General features: G+C 32.4%; 3 protein-coding genes across 3 annotated transcripts; 1 reads left to right on the top strand and 2 right to left on the bottom strand.

The window, feature by feature from the left end:
* The first annotated feature begins 1,274 nt into the window (after positions 1-1,274).
* Positions 1,275-3,264, top strand: LOC145156830 (zinc ion binding protein). The gene is made up of 10 exons (XM_079076064.1): positions 1,275-1,356; positions 1,608-1,658; positions 1,746-1,816; positions 1,901-1,979; positions 2,060-2,134; positions 2,202-2,316; positions 2,415-2,472; positions 2,554-2,625; positions 2,708-2,962; positions 3,071-3,264. The coding sequence occupies exons 2-10, from the start codon at positions 1,632-1,634 to the stop codon at positions 3,144-3,146; spliced, it is 828 nt and encodes a 275-aa protein (XP_078932190.1). The 5' UTR covers positions 1,275-1,356; positions 1,608-1,631; the 3' UTR covers positions 3,147-3,264.
* Positions 3,265-3,429: 165 nt separating this feature from the next.
* LOC145156829 (putative xyloglucan endotransglucosylase/hydrolase protein 6) lies at positions 3,430-4,749 on the bottom strand. Its single transcript, XM_079076063.1, has 4 exons — positions 4,528-4,749; positions 4,354-4,454; positions 4,082-4,278; positions 3,430-4,013 (listed from the first exon to the last, which is right to left on the bottom strand). Exons 1-4 carry the CDS (start codon positions 4,718-4,720, stop codon positions 3,623-3,625), a joined length of 882 nt encoding a protein of 293 aa, XP_078932189.1. The 5' UTR covers positions 4,721-4,749; the 3' UTR covers positions 3,430-3,622.
* Positions 4,750-12,884: 8,135 nt separating this feature from the next.
* On the bottom strand, positions 12,885-15,441 carry LOC145158234 (uncharacterized). Its single transcript, XM_079077158.1, has 6 exons — positions 15,206-15,441; positions 14,965-15,091; positions 14,792-14,864; positions 14,457-14,675; positions 13,873-14,333; positions 12,885-13,508 (listed from the first exon to the last, which is right to left on the bottom strand). Exons 1-6 carry the CDS (start codon positions 15,439-15,441, stop codon positions 12,885-12,887), a joined length of 1,740 nt encoding a protein of 579 aa, XP_078933284.1.
* Positions 15,442-15,833: the final 392 nt, after the last annotated feature.

Genomic DNA, 15,833 nt, shown 5'->3' with positions numbered 1-15,833 from the left:
AGTTTCCAACTTTATCCATAATAATGTCTCAAGCTTCCAATATCTAAACTTTAATACACCAAAATGGCTTAAATGACCAAAATAACTTGCATGGCTGGAAGGGAAGGCAAAAGATCAAAACTTTCCTAGTCCATGAGGTCCAAGAAAACATTCTAAACTTGATCAAAAGGTGTTGGAGTCCAGATCTAAAACATATAATGTTCTTGGGTCCTTAGAGAGTAATAAAGTTGCAAACTTTATTCCCAACTCTCATTCAAAACTCATTGAAATGGACCAAAACACCAAAATACACTTAGATCCAAAGATGAAATGCAATAAAGCTTGGAACTTTATAACTTACAAAGGTATAGAAGGTAGATGAAAGTTGAGATCTTCAATTACCAAGCTTCAAGGATCAATATTGCATGAAAACATTGCTCCAAAACCACCAAAAGCTCCAAAAATGAACGAGAGAGGAGAGGGGAGGCTCAAATCTTGAAAATGGAGGCTAGGGTTTATCCCAAGAGGTTCTAGATATGATGGAGGCTAACAAAATACCCTAAAATATTAATTCTTACCTTTAAATACCTTGAAAACCCTAAAAATTTTGTGGGCTTTTGGACTGCACAAATATCATGTCGTGAGAATACATTCTCACCTTGTGAGAACTTCTCACACCGTGAGAATTACTTCTCACCTCGTGAGAATGGGTTTTCGCTCAATTTCACTTCAACTTCAAACAATCATAATTTCTTCGTTTCAACTCCGCTTCGGGCGATCTTTATATCCACGGAAAGGTATTGACGAACCTCATACTTCTATCTAGTTAATTTTGGCTTAACACATGTCAAACTAAAAACCATAATTCATGAAAGAAGTCTAAAAGATCACTTTTCCCATTTTACCCTTTAACTTCAAGACACAAACCAAAGCTTTAATCACTTATCCAACATTATCATCATCCAATAAAGTCTAAACCACATTCCCTTGAAGCCCAAGACCTTTACTTAAACCATTCATTGTCCACAATGCCGAAAGTAAAAAAACTTCTCGAAACAGGATGTTACAACATAACTTTAAATCTGACCAAGTAAGAAGAATATCAAATAAAAAAAAAATCAACTTCTTACATTAAAAAAAAAAATCAACTTCTTACATTAAAAAAAAAAAAAATCAATCAACTCGTGAGGCTTAGGAGTTGTGTTTTGTGCCAAAAGATATATGGGCCTGGGCCTTAAAAAGTCCTACCGAAAAAAAATAAAATAAAATAAAAAATTGGCGAACCGAAGAGCTGCTCTTAATTCCGGTTACTGATTGTAGAGTGTAGACTTCGTCCGGCGACTCTTCCAAATCCTACGTCACAGCAAAGAAATCGAGGTAATTCTTTTGGTTTTATAGTCTGAAATGTTAGCACTGAGAATGCACACCACCTGTTTGATATGAAGCTCGCTTATTTAAACGGATTGAAAACCCTTTCAAATTATGCATCATTTGCTCTCCTACTTTCCAATATATCCATTCGACGCAATTCATCTTTCCAATTCCTTGAAAACGCTTAGCTTTATGTAAATTTAACATAATTCCAAATTTTGCCTACATCGAAATTCAAGATTTTATATAAAATGCAGAATTTGTCAACAGTCTTGACCTCAATGAATATTGGCGTGGTTCACTCCGAGGTGAGTTCGTAATCGTATCAGTTAAACAAATCCAACATTATGAAAGAAGCACATCTCCTTACTCCAGTCTCTCAATTCTTTTCTCAGATTGAAGAAATTGGATGGGAACATCTGGTGAGATTAGCAGAAGATCTATCATTGGTTACCTTTCGTGTCATGTAAGATCCTTAAACCTTCATAAAACCATCATGAACTTCTGAAAAATGCTTCAATCATCCACCACTGTTACTGTTTTTCTTCAGTGACAAGAAGGAAAGAGTTCACATCTTAGAAATCTCATTCGACAAATCTTATCCAAACACCCCACCATCAGTCTCAGCTGTTAGTTATCCAATATCTATAATCCTCTTATATTCTCAAACAATCTTTATTCCATAACTAATAATTTAATCCTTCATCAGGATGTACCTTACATATTCAATCTGCAATGGTCAAAAAATTCAAGACTCAAAGATGTTGTAAACCAATTCAAACAGGTATATTACCATGAATCTCTGTACGCTAGATTTATAATATCCTTCCTAAACGATTTGATCCACTCAGCATCTTGAGAGTCTTCAACAATTTTGGTCAACGGTTGAAGATATTGACCAGTCTCTTTGTCTTTCTGATTCATCAAATTTGCATCGTGCCATGTCACTCCGCCATATAAATATTGGTAACTTGCGAAAATAGCAAATTACTTTACTCTTTTTAACATTTTAGGCTATATACTTTATTATTGGATAAAAAAATATAAGTTTTTTTCTTTTTCAGGAAATGATTGCTCTATCATAGTATTAATACATGCAAATGAGCCAAGATCTTTACCAGAGTAAAATTTACTTACATTGAGCATATTGCATAGTCATAACCTTAACTTATGCTGACATCAGCATGTTGTATGTTGTGACAGGTGTCGTTTTATGGGGTCGAATGAAAATGTAAATTCACTAAGGGACAAATGGCGGAAGAATTGCAAGAAATGGTTTTTTTTTTCCTCAACATTCTTTATAAAACGTGTAAAAATTCTGATTATTTTTATATCTATTGTGTGTATATTATTTTAGGAAAAAGGAAAAAACATTTGGTGAAAATTTATCAAATTTGTTGGAGATTCAACTTCCAAAACCACAAGGTGTTGAGAAAAACGACCAACAAATTGAATGTGGGATTTGTTATTCACAATTCCTTCCAATAGATGATGAATTTGGAGCTAATAGTGGGGGCAAAACAGACTATTCATGTGAAAATAGCATATGCAACAAGTCTTTTCATAGTGTTTGCCTTGGAGATTGGTTACGTTCCATTACAACAACAAGACAGTATGTAATCTATACTCATTTATAGTTATACCCATTTTGCCCCTCTCCTAATAACATGAAACATGATCATTCACTTTAATTTGTTTCCTTTTTGTGATTATATTGCAGATCATTTAATGTCCTTTTTGGGAATTGCCCGTATTGCTCGGAACCCGTTGCAGTCAAAATTGGCACAAGAAAATAAATTGTTTTGATTTATTTATTAGGGAAAAATGTAACAAAAATGTAAGTACATTGCGATAATAGTTAAAAAAAATTATGAAGTATATTGTGATTATCAGTAAAGAAACGTAAGTATAAAATATACATGCATTGCCAATATTGGTAGATAGGGTAAAGTATGTTGATATTCTACACAATGTCCTAATTATTACCCAAAAAGATTTTAATTAGAGATTGTATATACCTTAAAACTTTTTCAAGATGATTTAGTTATGAGAGACAAAATAAGCATAAAGTGATAGGAATGGGGAAAAGTAAAAGCTTTTTATTCACGTAAAATAAGTATATAATATAGTACGCATATCAATTATCACATTACTATACCCTTTCACAATTATGGCCAAACCATTATTTGTGTCTTTCAAAGTCCCGCCATTAAAATTCCACTTTACTTACACCCTCCCATCAACTATTCAATTCCATTGTTGGAAACGGAATCTAAATTCCGGCCTTACATTCCGGTGGGGTAATTGGATTCCGTTGTTTATCCGTGCAATAATCATAAACCATGTGGTTTAACCGGACCCACCGGTACTGACGCCCAGCCACCGGGTCCAGGTGTTGATAGGCGGCGCCCTCCCACCAGTTGGATGGGTTAGCAGCGCACCAGCCCGGACCCGGGACAGTACAACCCTCAATGTCAAAGTCTTTGTAGTACGTGTAAAAGGGCGATTTCGTCCAATCTATTTTTTCGAGCCCACCTCTTGTCGCCCAATCATCGGCTTCCCATAATGTTGAGTACACTCCCATTGGTTGAATTTTTGGGAATGGAATTCCTTTGTCTTCATTATTCTTATATACCCTTATAGGGACTTCATCCACATAAAACCTATGTACATGAAATCATAATTTAATTATTCGATTATTTAAAGTATTTATAAAACTTATGCAACTTACACCACATGGTAATGGTTCCATAGAATGGAATAAGTATGAAAGTCAACAGCCGGGTCAAACCATAGGTTAATCCTTTGTTCTCTATCACCTTTTCCATGAGTATAAACATTGGTTTGAACCGAGTAGGGTTGACCGGTTCGGTTCCCCAAAAACTCAAAATCAAGCTCATCGCGTATTTGATCAGTATCTGAATTCATCTGCCATGAAAACCTTGTTTTTTTATATAAAAAAGAAAATCAATATTATATATTAATAAGTAACAATAATCTTACATAAAATGCAGTGACAGTGCCGGCAGAATCTCCTGGAATGAGCTTAATCTTCATGCTTACACGTCCAAATAAGTATTTGTTTTTCGAAGCAAATCCACAACCTGTCAGATGTACACTTTATCATTTTAAACAATATTACAGAGTAGTAGAATTTGGTCAAAAGAAATTACAAACCAGAGTTTTGGTCAAGGAGAAGTTGGATTGCCTTTCCGCCATCGAGTTGCTTGATGTGTGAATCGGACCATGTTACATGAAAATCCTGCAAGAACATGGCTGGTTTTGAATATGCCATCGGAAGTGCAACAAATTTAATTAGGAAAATAGTGAAGACAAGGGTATTAGAGAATATTGTGTATGTGAATGTCATTTTGAGAGTGTGGTTATGTTGGATATAGGAGTGGGATATATAAATAGGCATGGAGTGAGCTTTTATAGGGACTAATATTGCTAACTCTTAGAAGGAGAGGGGTCTTTATGTAAATTTGGCAATCCATCGAAACACATGAGATGAGAATGGTTATAGATTTTTCAGTAATTATTCGTGCTCTTGAAAGTTGAAAATGGTACATCTTTTACTTTTGTTCTTTTGATTACTTATAATTGAAATAAAGACACTGTAATCAAACGAGGTTGTACATTACTTTCTTCCCATTCATGTTACTATATGATGCATTGCTTTCATGTTATAAATAAATTCACTTTTAGGTTTTGAAATTTAAATTTTGTAATAAATAAACGTAATTGTCCTTCCTTTTTATTAATTGTTCCACTCAATATATATTTCTATGTTTTAATTAAAAGTTGAACTTGGTTCTACTAACATTACACGAGCCGAATAATCATAGAACCCTACATGTTGCAGCATATCTGTTTTGTAATTGTATTTTTCTTTCTCGTAATGACGTAACTTTATCTAAAATATATATGACATGTTTTTGCAGAGTTACCTTTCTATATATTACAGTATTAGAAAATCATAATGTTGAGATACATAAAAGAAACGCATTTGATTATGAGCTTCTGAGAGTTTCAAACTGTAAGATTTTATAGAAAGTCGAACTATAGAAAAGTTTGTTAGAAAGTACGGGGTTAAATTTTTAATACAGAACAAAAAGCTTATAATCTAAAAATTATTTCAAATATCGATCAAAGAAGAAGTCCTTCTTTTTACAACAAATTTGCTTGGTTGTCCTTCAAAAATCATATATTTTTATTTCAGATACCATTTTTGCTAATCATGACCCTTGTTTTTGTTTCCTCCTAATAATGGACCAGTAAATCATGAGGGGTAAAGTGAATGATCTCTTCTTGTTTTGTACTTTTTCCCTCCCACAATTAAATATTTCTTATGAAAGGGTTTTAATATTTATTATTTCGGATTATCTCACAAGCTGTAATGTTTTATATTTTTTTATGAAAGGTATATCATTTTTTATTGCAAATGGTAACATAAACATACATAACTCTTTTTTTTTTTTTATCTTCTACCCCAAACAACAATAAAACTTCACAACAACAAACTTCACAACTGCATGTTGTGAATGGGTGATAATTAGTTTCCCAAATAAATGCTGTCGTTGACCATTTGCAATATCTATTTAATTCGGGATTCATCATTATGCAAAATTTATGTAGAGATTACCATGAATTCTGTTGAGTTTTTGACAATATTAGAGTGATTGAAAAAAGTATTTACAATTTTAGTGTGCTTTGCAAAATATTTACCAAAATACTATTCCTTTAGATTGAAAACTAATGTTATTGTTTAAAGAAAAACACTTTTCTTTTTTCACAATCCCATGAACGAGCGTCAACAGAAGGGAAAAAAAACGAGAACTCAAACTAGGGCTCCATTCCGTCGCTCCATTGTCGCTCCTCTACCCCATCGCCAGCTACCTGCAGTCTTCTCCACCCGTCGTCGGCCACCTGCGGCCTCCTCCACCGTCGCCGGAAACCTACGGCCTCCTCCACCCGTCGCTCCGGCATCAGCTACGCGGTGGTGGACGGTGACAGAATTTTTTCACTGTTGAGTCGGTGGTGATTGGGTGAAGGTTCAGGTGAGGGATTGTTGCCTAATTCTTTGAAGATTATATCTTCTTGTATTAAGACTGTGTCTACTAATACTAGCACTGCTGTTTGTTCCACCGGTGCTTCGCGGCTTCGATTGCAGCTTTCGAAGACGATGAGAGATCAAGTGTTTGTTTTTCTGATCGACATTATATACTTTACTATATGTGTTAATTAATTGTCTGTTGAGTAATTTTGGTTGTACGATTAGAATAATCATGCTGGAATCATATTAACTGGAATACCTCTTTGCATCGACATGTTTGTTAATTACAACTCTGTGCAATCATGAGTTGATTTGTGAATTTACAAGTCCATGTGACGGTGTTCATGCATAACAGGGCAGTAGAATGCTATTGGAGTCTGGACAGCATTTGTTTATAAGTAATTAATATTAATCCATGAATGTATGATGCAAAGCTAAATAGAAATATGCACCATGGGAGCTGATGTATGACAATATGAAAATTTTCATTTTATGTCCAGTAAGTGTCTGCAGAGTATCTTTGGTTGTATGAATAAAATAAATATGCTGGACAAGATCATAAGAAATAGCTCTTAGCAAGTGTCATGTTTGTTTATTACAAATAAGCTCATTTAAGAACTTAAAAAAGTTCATATGATATTATTTGTGCTTAATCGGACACTCGATTGCTCTAGTATGTCTTCAAGTTTTATAAGTACATAATTTTATACAAAGATAAATGGACTTCTACATCATTAGGACACTAGATTGCTCTAGTATGTCTTCAAGTTTTATAAGTACATAATTCTATACAAAGATAAATGGACTTGTACATCATGTATGTTGATATATGATTCCTTTTTTGGTTGTACACTTTTATGATTGAAGTAAGTATATTGGATCAGATTAAATGACTATCATTATGTTTGTTAATTACAACTCTCTATAATTCATGTCATGTTGTATAAGAAAAAATGATATTAAAAAAAACAAAAATAAAAAAAGATAAAAATAAATGTTATTTAAAAAGAACAGTAAAAAAACTGAAATAAAAACTATTACTTAAAAAACAAAAAAAATCGTAAAAAGGTGAAATAAAAGTGAAAGAGAGAAAATTCAGATATTAAAAATAAAGAAACATTAAAGAAAACTGAAAAGTAAAGAAAAAATAAAAAGAAATACTATTTTCTTAAATAATTTTAAAACAACACTAGAATGATAAATATTTTTTTCAATCACCCTATTATTGTCAAAAACTCGAATTCTGTTTGTGAGTTGAGAATGAGTGTTAAATTTTAGACCATTTATATTTAATCTCTATTCGAACCAATATCATATGGAGTTATCTCATTTCTTTTGTTTCTAAATAATATGTTATTTGAAATAACCAATGATAAAGGTGTTTGAATTCTCAAAACTTTCATCTATAATGTCATTCATGAAGCATTCACGTATTCACATATTGATGGTTTACATCGAGATCAGATTGCTAACATCTTTAATTTGTAATGTGGTTTTGTAAAGATAAACAAGAAGCTTAAAAAGATCCCAAAATAGGAAACAATATGTAGAGGAATCTAAAATTTTCGGTTAATCCTTATTATTGCATGAGAAGACAAACATGCAGCTGATAAGATGTAATTTCTCTATCGTCAATGACCGTAATCTTTAGGGATGAGCATATGGACCGGGAACCGGCCGGAACCGGTACCGGAACCGGAACCGGCACCGGAACCGGGACCCGATGGAACCGGTCGGGCTGGGACCGGGACGTTATTTTTGTGGATTTTTGGAACCGGGAACCGGTAGGAACCGGAACCGATATAACCGGAACCGGTAGAACCGGCAAAAACCGGAACCGTATGATGCTATTTTTCAAGGACCGGTTCCAACATTTGAAGACACGACAAGAACCGGTAGGAACCGGGAACCGGTAGAACCGCCAGGTCGGTTCGGTTCTTGATTTTGGCCGAAGCCGGTTCACGGGTCGGGTCTGGTTCCGGCCGGTTCGATCCTTTTGCTCATCCCTAGTAATCTTTTCTCATCCGATAGAATAATCTATATAAATAACATCAAAACACTCATCTGGAAGACCAATAAATATTTTATGGATTTGAAATGTGTAGGATAAAATGTTAAAGACACCATCTATATTAGCCGCTTATAATTTTCAAAATTTTATATTGTAGTCAAGGGCGGAGACAATACAGGGGCATGCAGGTGTGCAGCCCCTGCCAACTTTTCTCACGATTCTTTTAAATCTTTAGTCATAATATAAATTCTATCACCTTAGCCAGCCAACCCATATAGCCCGAACTTTTTTTAAAAAAAAAAAAAATTAATTTTACTTATTACATAAAAATCTAGTTACGTCAATTACACAAATAAATAGATAACTAAAAGTTAAGTTATTTATTCATCTACTTTTTATATTTGTTAAAATTATTGCTATATTCAATTATTTTCAAAGATACGTGTCGATATTTGTAAATATTAAATTATTATTATATTAAAATATACATATGAAATTAACGTAAATTACTTGTCTGTGTGATAATTGTGGTTATTGAAATTCGTTTTGATTTCAGATTGTGGTTGAAAATAAAAGAGATCAATTTTTATTTAAAATCTGATATTGAAGCTAAAATCTATAAACTATTTTTTGTTAACTACCAATGATATATATTGTTTTAAGGCAATCATGTTCAAAACTTTTATGAGTTCATCCTAATTAAACTAAATAGTGGATACCTTATTTTTTTTTAGATTTAACTTCAAAACACAAAAATATCACTTGGCTGAATATAAATAATTGTTTATGTTTTTAATCGATTATACTCAAATGATTGTTTTCTAAATTTGTCTCAATTTAATACGTTATTTGGAAAATAAAATTAAAGTCTTATACTGATGCAAGCCCCCGTCATTACCAAATTCCAGCTCCGCTACTGATTGTCGTCAGTGGGAGGTGGAGAAGCTTATGTTTTCACTTCCAACTAGCTAACCTTCCTCTTGATGTTTTCACTACCTGTATAGTAATAATCGGATGGCTATTTGTAATGTAACAATTCACTCTTTAGTATGTATTTTTGATAATTCAACTTTTATGAATATTAATTTACATACACACACACACACACACACATATATATATATATATATATATATATATATATATAGAGAGAGAGAGAGAGAGAGAGAGAGAGCTAGGTTCAAATATTCTAACTAATTATTGTGCGGATATCGTATGCTATGAGAATTACTAAGAGAATAAGTTGTTTAGCAATGCGAATACGCGGATCTGACTTCTTTCTTAATGATTGAATACTCACCTAAAGTAAGGAGTTCTTTGGAAGTTCTTAATTACCGGGGTATATCAGGAAGTGGGAAACATGTTCTAGTACATCTAAAATTGAACCATTTAATAGGTTGTCTATAGATCTTGCTGCTTAATTTAAGTGTACAACAATATTCTTGGTCGTCGTCAGCTAAATGTCCATTTAGGAATATATATCACAATGACTTGTCACCTATAATATGTCCAAATTGTCAACATCCTTTGTGTTTAAGTGGATCACAATACCGGTGATTGACCAGATCTAGACATGCAGGCGTGTGCTGATAAACGATATTGGATTGTTTGACAACTTTGATCCCAAATATTTTTGTTTTTGTTAAATTTGTTCATAGTTTTCCTCTATGCACAAATTTAGGGGGAGAATTAAAAAAAATTCAAAAATCAAACAAAAATCAGAAAAATTAAAAAAATCCAAAAATACTGTTATTTATGTTTTATTTCTTGTTCAGAAAAATCAAAAATCCAAAAATATTTTGTTTCTGTTTTAAGTTTTCTTTTAGTTTTGTTTTGTCTTGAAAAGTGAATTCAGGTGTAGATGAGACTCATGGAGACTATATTGAAGATTTTCTGAGCCAAGGCTTCATCCGTGATCATCGAAGAATTATAATTCGAAGGAGCAAGAAATGAAGACTATTCTTCAAACATTCAATCTTTCAACCCCAGAAGCAAGGTGAAGTTGTTCTTGAAGATTATGTGACGGATTGCATTGAAACCTCCTCAATCAGTCTCCTGCTATCTTGAACCTGCTGAAGTGATCCAGAAGATTATTTCTCTCCGCTGTTCTCTCTGAAGATTCTCAAGCTGAAAGCGCTATCTTTCAAGAATCAGTACATCAAGCCTCCTCACCCAATGTGCGTTCAGAGTCAAATCTTGAAGAAATGCCCAACTGCTGAAGATGAAGTCATTCGTTGAAGATTCATCAAGTTCATCTTGAAGTTGTGAAGAATTTGAAGATAAATGCTGAAGCGAAGCTCCCGATGAAGATTAACAAGAAAAGCCAGCTACTTTTTAGGGGGAGTTTGTTGGGTCAGTTAGAAAAGAAAGCTATAAACCAAGGGGGAGATTGTTGGGTCAAAATATGGTTTATACTTTGCTTTTCTAAGAAAATGTACTTTTCCGTAATTTTGTAGCTGTGTACGGCCGTACACGTGTGTACGGCCGCACACCCTGTGTACGGCCGTACACAGGGTGTGCGGTTGTACACACGTGTACGGCTGGAGGTCCATATAAATAGATGTAATGTGTAGAGGAGTGTACGGCTAGAAGAAAGTGTAAGGAGCTTAAGTGTGTGCATTCTAAGGTGTGAGAGAAACTAGAGAGAAGAAAGTGTGTGTGAATCTTGTGTATTGTTCATCATTCCAATCTTGAATACATCATAGATTCATCTTCTTCTTCTCCTTCTATTCTATTAGATCTGAAATCATCCGTTTGATTGGGATTCCGCACCATCAAACGGATCTGATTGATACACAAGCAGATTTGGGGACTTACACATTTTCATGCATTCTCGCTAATTATTATTTTTTTTTGTTCTCACATATCGTTTTTCACTAATTTTCATTCTGACAGAATACGGCCCAATAAACATTCTGACAAACATTCTGACAGAAATTAGAATAATAATAATAAGTGTATAATAACCTTATAGACGATTTAATTAGTGAGAATGTGTGTTAATGACAATAGTTATGTAAGATTGAACGTATTTATATTATCAAACAACATATTTTCTTTATCATTCTCATAGCATACGATATCCGCACAATAATTAGTTAGAATAGAATAACTTAAGCATATATATATATATATATATATATATATATATATATATATATATATATATATATATATTATAAACAACTATAATATGACTTCAAACAAACAAATACATGAACTCAGAAAAGATTTCATTAAGTCAAAAATATTCACATTACACAACAATTTTTCTTCATACATAACAACGTATGTTTTAAAATGTTGTAATGTACAATCCTCTAAAACATAAATTGTTGTGTATAAACCACTTCTCTAAATCAAATATTATTTGTCTACTTGTAGGATTGAGTAAACCATATCAAGAAATAAGCCTTATCATATATGTAACTATAATTGTATGACATTGTCCACCAAATCGCTCCTTCCTCAAATTGAATACTACCACCATGATAAAAACTTGCATAAAATGGTCGACACATACACTCAAAACCAATGAAAGAAGTCGACATTCAAATGCTAGAAAAAGAAATATAGTGAAAAAAAAACCATCTGCTGAAAACTTGTAAACAATTGTGTTCCCAAATATTCAGATATAGTGAAAATAACCCATGAAACTTGATTCATATTTATTTCCAAAAAATTTTGATGTTATGTATTTCCAAAAAATTTTGATGTTACGTACATTTAATAAGTTAGGTGAAAACATCATGAGACGTTTACTAACAATATATTTTCAATTGATAACATCATTAATATATAAAATAGTAAATCTATATACTTAACAACTAGTTTATAACACTTAACAACTAGTTTATAACCGATGGAACTACAGTTGCAAAAATTAATTACATTTTCATACTAAAAAGTCAAAATTATTAATCAAATAATGTAAATAAATTATTAATCAATAACTAATTTATATAGTTATGTAAAATTAAAATCGTTGATTCAAATAAGTATGTGAAATTAGTTTTCAATATATATTATATAGTTTTTATTTGTGAATAAAATAAAAAAAATTACGATATAATACAATGAAATATTAAATTTATTATAAAAATAAAACAACATCAATAAGTGAAGTAAATTAAAATTGGTATATAAATCAGAAAATTAAGTTGTTAAAATAAACATATATTATAAAAAATAAAGAATTATAAAAGAAAAATTAACAAAGTCTTATTAACAATAATAATAAAATATGTTATGAGAAATAATATTTTACAAACAATTTACAAATTTCTAAAAACTTCTTTATAAACAACATTAGAAGTTTTATTTGTAAGTTTACCATACTTATCTAAAATTAACAATTTTAATATTTCTCTACTTTGAAATCTAGATAGGGCAACATACAATTGACCATGTGTAAAAACCGGATCTTTCAAAAACAAACCAACCTTAGAGGACATTCCTTGGCTCTTGTTAATTGTCATTGCAAAACAAACAGCTAATGAAAATTGTATTCTTTGGAATCTGAATGATATTTTTTTCAGATGGTGTTAAGGTCATTCTTGGAATAAAGGTCTGATTTCCAATAGTACTTCCTGATATAATAACTGCCTCAATAACACGTTTGCCCAAAGATATCACATGTAGTCTAGTACCATTACATAAGCCCTTTTTTTTATCAATGTTTCTCAGTAACATAACTGGAACCCCAACTTTCAAAACTAACTTATGATTAGGGAAACCTGAAACTTTAAGACCATTTAAAACATCAGGTGAGTATAAATTGGTATCAAAGTGATCATGGACAAACTCAGATTGACATAATTTATCTGAAGTTAGATATTCAACTTCATATCCTGGAAATAATGTTAGCAAACAATCATTTATTTTTCCGACAACTTCATTTTTAGGAGCAAGTATTGCTCTTTCTTGAAAATATTCTGGAATGTTAGAATCTTCAAGAATTGAAGGATATACAAAATTGATTAATGAACCAATAGGATCATAAGGATCATTAATTAGAAGATCCTCCGGAATATCAATAATCACTTCGTCATCGTTAGAACTACCAAGTTTCCCTTCTCCTATATCCAAAATCTATTTTGCAAAATCCATTGTTTGTTGAATAATAGATGTATCACTTCCGACAGTTAACCTCATATTCTTGGTTAGTTTATAGACTTTGCATTATTTCCATAAATATGATGAACTTAAGGAAGCATTGACAATGTCTTGTCTACTACCACTTGGGATAATAGGCATAATTTTTCTAAAATCTCCTCCAAAAACAATCACTTTCCCTCCAAATGGTAAAGTTGAGTTTCTAGGATTATAACACTTGAATACATCTTTCAAAGTTCGATCTAAAGCTTCAAATGCATGCTTGTGAATCATGGGTGCTTCATCCCAAATGGTTAATGATGTTTTTTGTAATAAACTGGCGAGTTCACTATCTGGTTACCTTAGTAAGAACCAAAGGAATTATAGACCGTGAATGTGCCGTCTTGCCACCGGTTAATAATAAAGAAGCAATCCCATTTGAAGCAACATTTAAAACAATTTGGGCATTACATCTAACTGCGGCATATAATGTCTTCCAAAGATAGGTTTTAACTGTTCCACCATAACCGTAGACAAAGAAAACACATCCTTCATTATTGTTTATTGCAGTCATCATATTATCAAAAATGTTTTGTTGCTCAGATGTTAATGCAATAGAAAGCCGATCAGACTCGTTCTTTAAATTTGGTATGTCATAATCTAGCTCCTCACTGATAAGACGATTGTTTGAAGAGGATACAGAATCATCAGCGGGCAAAGGTATCCTTGTAAATTTTTTGAGACTTGAATTGTTACGAAGTAAAATTTGTTCAATCTCGAACAAATTCATGTTCTTAGTTTGATCTTCATTAAGTGATAAACCTGAAATAAAATTGGTATAATAATTACAAAAAAAAAAAGCAAATTTGTTCTTGAAATAAATTAATATTGTATATTGATTTAAATATGTATTTTAAAATAAATAAGTAAAGAATATTATAATACCTGGAGATTTTAATCTTTGTTGTTGGGTGTACAGAATTCCATATGACAAGTATCCCCATGTATTTTCCCACACAACATCCGTGCTAGACAAGCTGTGAGATAATAACATGGTAGCGAATAAGAACCGTAAGTAATAATCGGATCCAGACTGACTTGTTTCCTTAATATCTTCGATGTATTCTTTATCATCATCTAAAAGGCCAAGAGCATAACATGCATCTATAAATGAATGACATATTTCACCATTAACCATGCAGATTTTTTTAAATGATTTTAGTCCTTTCACTTTGTTTAAAAGAATTCTTAAGAAATATGCTTCGCCAAGATTAGGTGACACTGAATGAATTCTGCCAATCGAATATCCAACCTCCTTGGCTTCCAAGTTTTTGAATCAAGCTTCCAAACAAACTTTGATGGAAATTCAACATAAGTTAGTTTTTTGCTTATTTGTAAACTTTATTGCACTCCATCCAAGATATGAACATCGAAGAAGCAACTGAAGGCTTACTCTGTTTGGTTTCTCAACTAGCTTCCACGTATTATTTTTGTTTATTGATTCAATCTCAGAATCCATTGATTTATCCCACTCTGTTTGAACTCTAGCTTCTTCAAAAGTTGCAGGTTCTCGGTTGTTGCTAATAGAAGTTCTTCATAGTCTTGATCAATAAGCAATACATGGTCATTTTGTGCTCTTCTTGGAAACCCAGATAATTCAGTCATTTTGGAGTCGTCTTGGAAGCATAAATTGCCTTTGAGATTGTCTTAGGCACGTCGTCTGATTAATAGTTGTTTCTTGATCAGTTGGATCAGTTATTTGTCTAGAATCCATCTCGTCGTGGGCTATTGTGTCCTCTGTTCGTATTGCTTCGTCTTTTTGAGTATTCCATAATATTGTGAATGAGCCTAGAGCATCTATTTCACTATTTGTCGATATATTCAATGTCCAACCTTTTGTCTCATCAAAAGTGACATCCCAACTTATCATAATTCTTTGGTTTGTTAGGTTAAATAGACGATAAGATTTCGAACCTCGTTCTTTTCCTAGATATACTAGTGTTCTCGATCTTGCATCTAGCTTCTTTAGATTGACGGGTTCAACTTTTGCATAGGCGAGACAACCAAATATATGTAAGTCTTCAAGATTTGGTTTCTTACCCTTGAGTTTTTCATAAGGCGTTTGATCAACAAGTACTCGAGTATGGAGATGTATGTGTTGGATTAGTGTTTAAGTCCATAAGTATAATTGGTATATACTTGACCTGACCCGGCATGGTCCATTTGGGTTGTATGGCATCGGGACATTTGGATAGACCTTTTGTGAGAAGAGGATATTTGTGACATATTAATATATTATAAGTTCTAATATATTAATATGAA

This window comes from Lactuca virosa, chromosome 2, assembly GCF_052849685.1.
Source record: "Lactuca virosa cultivar CGN04683 chromosome 2, Lactuca_virosa_CGN04683_v6, whole genome shotgun sequence".
Classification (NCBI taxonomy): Eukaryota; Viridiplantae; Streptophyta; class Magnoliopsida; order Asterales; family Asteraceae; genus Lactuca; species Lactuca virosa.
This window is presented reverse-complemented; position numbering and strand designations above follow the sequence as displayed.

Bases quoted from the DNA above. Each gene is read 5' to 3' on its own strand.
- LOC145156829 (XM_079076063.1), bottom strand. From the start codon at position 4,720: ATGACATTCACATACACAATATTCTCTAATACCCTTGTCTTCACTATT. The intron at 4,279-4,353 runs GTAAGATTATTG...TTTTCATGGCAG, and splicing joins GCACTGTCACTGCATTTTAT to ATGAATTCAGATACTGATCA. The intron at 4,014-4,081 runs GTAAGTTGCATA...TCATGTACATAG, and splicing joins TGGAACCATTACCATGTGGT to GTTTTATGTGGATGAAGTCC.
- LOC145158234 (XM_079077158.1), bottom strand. From the start codon at position 15,441: ATGATAAGTTGGGATGTCACTTTTGATGAGACAAAAGGTTGGACATTG. The intron at 14,676-14,791 runs GTCACCTAATCT...ATTCATTTATAG, and splicing joins ATTGGCAGAATTCATTCAGT to ATGCATGTTATGCTCTTGGC. The intron at 13,509-13,872 runs GTAACCAGATAG...TTTGCAAAATAG, and splicing joins TTCCTTTGGTTCTTACTAAG to ATTTTGGATATAGGAGAAGG.
- LOC145156830 (XM_079076064.1), top strand. From the start codon at position 1,632: ATGAATATTGGCGTGGTTCACTCCGAG. The intron at 2,135-2,201 runs GTATATTACCAT...TGATCCACTCAG, and splicing joins TTGTAAACCAATTCAAACAG to CATCTTGAGAGTCTTCAACA. The intron at 2,317-2,414 runs GTAACTTGCGAA...TTTCTTTTTCAG, and splicing joins ACTCCGCCATATAAATATTG to GAAATGATTGCTCTATCATA.